Below are 7,630 nucleotides of genomic sequence, written 5' to 3'. Positions count from 1 at the left end.
ATGAGCTGCTTGTAAATTTTGGAGATTAATCCTTTGTCAGTTGCTTCATTTGCACATATTTGCTCCCATTCTGAGGGTTGTCTTTTCATCTTGTTGATGGTTTCCTTTGCTGTGCTAAAGCTTTAAAGTCTCATTAGGTCCCATTTGTTTATTTTTGCTTTTCTTTCCATTTCTCTAGGAGGTGGATCAAAAAGGATCTTGCTGTGATTTATGTCATAGAGTGTTCTGCCTATGTTTTCCTCTAAGAGTTTGATAGTGTCTGGCCTTACATTTAGGTCTTTAACCCATTTTGAGTTTATTCTTGTGTGTGGTGTTAGGGATTGTTCTAATTTCATACTTTTACATGTAGCTGTCCAGTTTTCCCAGCACCACTTATTGAAGAGGCTGTCTTTTCTCCACTGTATATCCTTCCCTCCTTTATCAAAGATAAGGTGACCATATGTGTGTGGGTTTATCTCTGGGCTTTCTATCCTGTTCCATTGATCTCTATTTCTGTTTTTGTGCCAGTACCATACTGTCTTGATTACTGTAGCCTTGTAGTATAGTCTGAAGTCAGGGAGCCTGATTCCTCCAGCTCCGTTTTTCTTTCTCAAGATTGCTTTGGCTATTCGGGGTCTTTTGTGTTTCCCTACAAATTGTGAAATTTTTTGTTTCAGTTCCGTGAAAAGTGCCATTGGTAGTTTGATAGGGGTTGCATTGAATCTGTAGATTGCTTTGGATAATAGAGTCATTTTCACAATGCTGATTCTTCCAATCCAAGAACATGGGATAGCCATTCTTTAAAACAGTATGGAGATTCCTCAAAATATTAAAAATACAACTACCTGATGATCCAGCAATCTCATTTTGGGGTATACATCCAAAGGAAATGAAATCAGGATATTGAGATATACTCACTCCAACGTTCACTGCAGCATTATTCACAAGAGCCAAGATATGGAAACAAATTAAATATCTGTTCGGAGATGAACAGATAAAGAAAATATGAGGTATACACACACACACACACACACACACACACACAGGCACACACACACGAATATTATTCAGCCTTGAAACAGAAGAAAATCCTGCTTTTAACAACATGGATGAATCTGGAGGACATCATGCTAAGTGAAATAATCCAGATGCAGAAAAACAAATACTGCATGATCTCACTTATATGTTGAATCTAAAAGAGTCAAACTCCTAGAAGCAGAGAATAGTAGTAGTAGAGTTGGTTGTCAGAGGCTGGGGGGAGGGGGAGATGGGAAGGTTGTTGGTCAAGGGGTACAAATTTTCAGTCTTTTAAGATGAATAAATTCTGGAGATCTAATGTACACCACAGTGAATATAGTTAACAATACTGTATGTTTGAAATTTTCTGAGAGGGTAGATCTTAAGTGTTCTCAATACCCACAACAATAGATGGTAACTATCTGAGGTGATGAATATGTTAATTAGCTTGATTGTGGTGACTGTTTCACTATGTGTATGTTTATCAGATTACCAAGTTGCATACCTTAAAAATATGAAATTTTAAATTATCAATTATACCTCACTAAAGCGGGGAAAGAAGATGAATAAATTTCAAAAGACTGAATAGCAAAAAACTCTGTACATGAGGTTCATAGCAACATTCTTCATAACAACAAAAAAGTGGAAAAACCCAAATGTTCATCAACAGACGAAGGGATAAGTTAAATATGGTATATCTACATAATTGATTAGTATTTGGCAATAAAAAGAAATGAAGTACATATACATGCTTCACCATGGATGAAACCTGAAAACAGTATGCTAAAGGAAAGAAGCCAGTCAAAAAGGACCACATGTTCTATGATTCCATTCATATAAAATGTCCAGAATAGGTAAATCTAAAGAGACAGAAGGTAGATTAGTGGCTGTCAAGGGCTGAGGTGGCTGGGGGATGGACGAGGTGACTGCTAATGGGTATGGCGTTCCTTTGAGGTTCATGAGTATGTGTCAAAACTGATTGTTTGGATGGTTGCACAATCCTGTTAATACACTAAAATCCATTAAATTGTACACTTTAAATGAGTGAATTGTTAATATGTAAATTATATCTCAATAAATCTCTTATTTTAAAAAGGAAGACTCTACATCAGCGTGGAGCAGAGGAGATGAGCTAGAAAGAATGGAGTCCATAAGAAGAATACGGTCGTCTGTCCTCCAGTAGCTGAAGGAGATTGGTTCCAGGACCCCCGCAGGTACCGAAATCCGTGGATGCTCAAGTCCTTTATATAAAATGGCGTAGTACGGTCGGCCCTCCATATCTTTGGGTTCTGCATCCATGGACTCAACCAACTGCAGATGGAAAGTATTTGGAAAAAGAAGATTCCAAAAATTCCCCAAAGGCAAAACATGAATTTGCGGCACGCTGGCGGGTAGTTACATAGCATTTACTTTGCAAGAGGTATTATAAGTAATCTAGAGATGATTTAAAGTATACAGGAATGTACATAGGTTATATGTAAACACGGCACCATTTTATATAAGGGACTTGAACATCTGTGCATTTTGGTATCCGAGGGGAGTCCTGGAACTTACCCCAGGTGGATTAGTTAATGGTACCAAGGTACCATTGTGAAATGTTTCTCCTTCGTGAAATCAGGAATGATAGTTTATCCTTTGATATCGTTCCCTATACTAAATATTAGTGCATTATTACAGGAGATAATTTGTGCCTCTCCTGATAGTTTAAAGCTGAGTTTCAACGACGTAATTCTTTAACTCCTAAAACTCATAAAACTTTTGGTTTGTCATTATTCCAGTACGCTTCCAATTATAAGTTACAGTGGCTGATTTGTTTCTTTTATTAAAGTTGTACGTACTTTACACAACACATCATCTTGGGTGTGGTTTCTTTTGCAAGTCTGGAAATCATATAAATTTTCACTGTCATGCTCTTTCCATTTAATTATTTAAGTAATAAAATAAGAGCGTTCTTGATAGTTCAGCAAGAACAAACTTTATATCTTTCCACAGTAGAAATTAAAGGCAAAAAGAGATGAAACAGAAGTTCAGAGAGGCCGAACAAAAAAAAGATGTGAAAGACCTATACACTGACAACTACAAAATATTGCTCAGATAAATGAAAGAATACATACATAAATGAAGAGATGTACCTTTGTCATGGGTCAGGAAACTCAATATTGTTAAGCTGTCAATTATCTCAAAATTTATTTGTAGATTCCATAAAATCCTAATCAAAATCCCCACAGGTTTGTTTTTTAAGACATTGACAAATTGATTCTAAAATTCCTATAGAAATTCAAAAGACCTACAAGAGTCAAGACAACTTTGTAAAAGAATAAAGAAGTTGGAGGACGAATACAGCCTAATTTTAAACTTCCTGTAAAATATAATCAACACAGAGCAGAACTGGTGTAAAGACAGAAGATTCAATGAAACAGAAACGTGTGTCTAGAAATGGACCCACAAAAAGAGGGACAACGTACACTCACAAAGCTACAAAAGTAATTCAGTGGAGAAAAGCTCCTCTTTGCAAAAAAATTCTGGAACTACTGGATATCCACAGGCAAAAAATAAAACTAAAAATAATAACTTTGATCCATCTCATTCATCATCTAAAAAGTTAAATTGAAATAGATGGCAGATCTCAATGTAAAACCTAAGATCACACAAATTTTAGCAGAATGAAAAATGTCTTCATGACCTATGGAGAGGCAGTTTTCTTATATACAACACAAAAAGACAATCCATAAAAGAACAAACTGATATACTGGACTTCATCACATGTAAAAACTGCCCTTTGAAAGACGCTGTTAAGACAATGGAAAGACAAGCCACAGAGGGAGAAAAAGATTTACAAATCATATTGCATCCAGAATACACAAAGAATCCTCAAAACAAGAGATGTCAAGCAGAACGACTTTTAAAAGTGCAAAAGTTTGAACAGACTCTTCACCAAAGGAGAGATGTGAATGGCAAATAAGCACATGAACAGATGTTCAACACCAGCAGTCCTTAGGGAAATGCAAACTAAAACCACAATGAGATGCCACTACACACCTATTAGAGCAGCCACAATGAAAATGACTAACCTTACCGAGTGTTAGGGAGCATGTAGACAAGGCGCCATTCTCATATACAACTAGAAGGAATATTAATTAGTACAACCACTTTGGAAAAGTTTGGTGGTGGTCTAAAACATAAAACATCATCTGCTCCCACCATGCCGCTCATAGCTAAAGTTTACCCAAGAGAAGTGAAAGTATGTACACGGACATACAAAAACAGGAACACAAATATTTGTGGCAGCTTTATTTATAATAGCCTCAAACTGTAAACAACCCAAATGTCCATCGAAAGGTGAATGGATAAATAAATGGCCCTATGTCCATACACCGGAACAGTAACTACAACAACAAGGAATGTGCTTTCTTCACCCACCACCCATCCTGGGAGAAATGCAGGCTTCACAGGGCACCTGCGTTGACCCGCCTCACCTCCGGGAGGAACCTGGCTGCACCTGGCTACACGGTCTCCTAGCAACCGGAGAGGCCGGAACAGCAAACTAGTGAAGCGGTGGCCCCCCCAGAGGCCAGGGGAACCATGGCGGACAAGAGTGGCTGCTAGGACCGGGGCCACTGGAACCGATGCCCCTGGACATGACCTGCAAGCCCTGGTACAAAGACAAGCTCCCCTCCAAGTGTTTCACAAAGCACAAGAAGATGCTCCCGAAGTTCCCCACCCCCCTGGACAGCCGGCGGTGGATATTTGTGGAAGAGCTGCTGGATGACTTCCGGAAGGGCTGCCCACCTTGTGAAGATATGATCACTCGCAGCCCTAAGGAGGGCTTCCTCCCCGGGATTGCTCACAGAGTTCCCCAGCATGCCCCCAAAAGGAGGCAGAAAAAGCTGCCCGAGGAAGCAGACCCGTTTTCCACGCTCTCGCCAGCCCAGCTAGCCCAGAAGGCATTCGTGGAGAACATCGAAGCCCACCTGACCAAGCATCCCTTGGCTCTCTACCCGCATCTGGAGGAAGATCTACCTGCAGACCTCTTATTAAAGGTGCTAGAAGTGCTCGATCCTGACGGGAAGCTGGAGGACACAAGGGCTTACTGTCAGGGCCCCAGGAAAAGAACAAAGTCCCCCACAGAGCTTCGTAAAAAACGTCCTGCCAAGGTCTACCTGGAACCTCCAAAGAAGGCCCCTGGGTCACATCCAGCCAGTTTGCATCACGAAGACAAGAAGTCAAGCAGAAAGGATTCACTCACGGATCCTCCTGTTCACAGAGAAGTACCGAAAGCAATTCGTAAATCCTTCAAATGGGTTGCTGCTTTTGGAAGCTTGGGCACTGATGAAGAGCTCATCACGAAACCGTGTGAGGTTGGCTGTGAGTGGCCACCAGCCCAGGATACAGTCTACATGAAGAAAGTAACCCAGGTCCCTTCAAAGGTAAAGTACAGCATCGGGCTAGAGAAAATGGAGAAGATAAAATTATCCAGAGAGGAAGGAAACTGGGAGAGGAAACCCCAGAAACCACAGAATCCTTAGAAACCCACTCGGTGGAGATGAGGTATGGTGCATTGTGCCTGAAGGCCAAGTTGTGGGAAAAGCTAGTAAATGACGAACCTTCAACTGACCCCAACGTCTTACTTGAAGATGGGAGTTTCAGAAAGAAGCTTCCTGAACACGACATTCTTGAAGATCCTTATGGAACAATAGCATTGAAAGATTTCATTCTACGCAAGGGCTACAGGATACCAGACATCCTTGAGAGGCTGTTCCTCAGGAAGGGATGGAAATATGATTCTGTTAAGACTCCTATACACAAAGTAATAAAAATCAGCCAAAATGGAGATGATGCACGGGAAGATGTTTAGACAGTTTTCTATTTACTACTTACTTGGCTATTTCTCTCTCTCATTTTAATATCAATCAGAATTCATGGTGAGTGTCCATCCCACCATGTATGTACAACTTTGATTCTACATCTGTTAATTTAACACCTAATGCTCATAAATATTTCTCAGTGACCTTCTGCTTGGGTTCATCAATATTATATAAATTTTATCAATTATGAAATCAATATTCACATATACTCTTCTCACATTTTACAATGTTGTGAATACTACATTGTGTATCAATTATTGGTAAAAATAAAACCATAAAAAAAAGAAGAATTACTTTTTAAAAGTATGATCTAGTTAGGTCAGCTACAAAATGGGATAAATTTCCAAATAACTGTGCTGAGAAACAGGAGTCAGAGAGTTCTACTTGTATTAAAATTGTAATGAATTAATTATGACAATTACTTTCTTAAGCAAAACTTGAAATCGGTAGCCCAAATAATGTTAGCCCCATTTAATAATGAAATGGTTATCCCCCTTATTAGGATTGCATCAAGCCCCCAAAACAGATTGAAAACTGCTTACCAAAATTATAGGTGAAACTTTAGTTATGCTCTTTTGTCATGCTTCCCAACTGAACATACTTAAAATTTTTTACCATAGTCATAAAAATTCACTGTGAAAGAGTGTTTCCATATCATATAACACAGGTGCAGAAGAGCAGGGAGCTTCAAGTTCTTGGCAAATCTAGTGTGCAGAATAGGTCTGTGCGAGCAAAACTACACAGCACCATCAAATATCCACACATTCAAGTAAGATTATTCACGTAAGATTAATCTTTGCATTTCATGAACAGCGATTTAAAACTCACTCATAAATGTAAAATAAGAAATCAAGCAACTTCTTTACATTTCCAAAATAACAGGTAAAATTGTCTGGGACACGAAATTTGTAGCTAGAAAGATTTGTAGCACAGATTTGCAGCACACTTCTGTTTCCAGTAATGAAGGAATTTATCTGTAAATGGAAGTATGTGTATATACTTCACCCTCGTGGGAAGGGAACACAGCCATCAGGTTGTAGTATTCACCAACATCCTCACTGCAATCAACTACTCCCTTTTCACTCACTTCCCCATTTTCACTGAGGTTACTTAGTGTCTGAATTCCTGACTTGCCCCCTGTGACTACTCTCATCAACGTTCTTGATTTAAATAGTCACAAAGACTATCCACTCAAATCCCGGCATTAGCGCCATTCGTCTTGTCCTCATCTCACTAGAGACACCAATCCCTACAGTCAGACTCTAGACTTTGTTTGGGGCAATAACTACACCAACTTCAAATCTCAATTTCAATTATTCCACCTTCCGATCCCTGCTTTTGACCTAGTTGATCACCCCTTTCAATATTCCCAAACCTCCAATTCTTCAATCCCAACACGTTTCCAATCCAGTGACCCTTACCACTCTTTCAGCATTAACTGTGCCTTGCTTTCAGTTCCTTACTTTCCCAGCTTAGACTCCACCGTCCTCTGCTATCCCTTCTTGGAGTCTACTTTTAACTCCTTTGCCTCTCTCTCCCGCTCTTATATTCTTCTGAGAAAACCCCAGTCCTGGTGAAATCTTAATCTCTGCCATTCTTGTACTTGCACCCAAACAGTTAAATATGGCTAGAGAAAAACACATACCACACTGACTGGTTACATATGGCATGAATCTTAAATGAGCCTTCAACACTAGCTGAAAGTTCTGCCCCATTTCCCTCATCAATATATTTTCCCATTTTCCAATGATCATCTTATTTCTGTCATC

General features: G+C 39.5%; 1 protein-coding gene across 1 annotated transcript; it reads left to right on the top strand.

Annotated features, from left to right (window-relative positions):
- The first annotated feature begins 4,622 nt into the window (after positions 1 to 4,622).
- Positions 4,623 to 5,851, top strand: LOC102992836 (protein FAM47E-like). The gene is made up of 2 exons (XM_055081913.1): positions 4,623 to 5,423; positions 5,567 to 5,851. Exons 1-2 carry the CDS (start codon positions 4,623 to 4,625, stop codon positions 5,849 to 5,851), a joined length of 1,086 nt encoding a protein of 361 aa, XP_054937888.1.
- Positions 5,852 to 7,630: the final 1,779 nt, after the last annotated feature.

This window comes from Physeter macrocephalus, chromosome 21, assembly GCF_002837175.3.
Source record: "Physeter macrocephalus isolate SW-GA chromosome 21, ASM283717v5, whole genome shotgun sequence".
Classification (NCBI taxonomy): Eukaryota; Metazoa; Chordata; class Mammalia; order Artiodactyla; family Physeteridae; genus Physeter; species Physeter macrocephalus.
The sequence above is the reverse complement of the archived record's forward strand: the minus strand, read 5'-3'. Positions and strand labels throughout refer to the sequence as shown.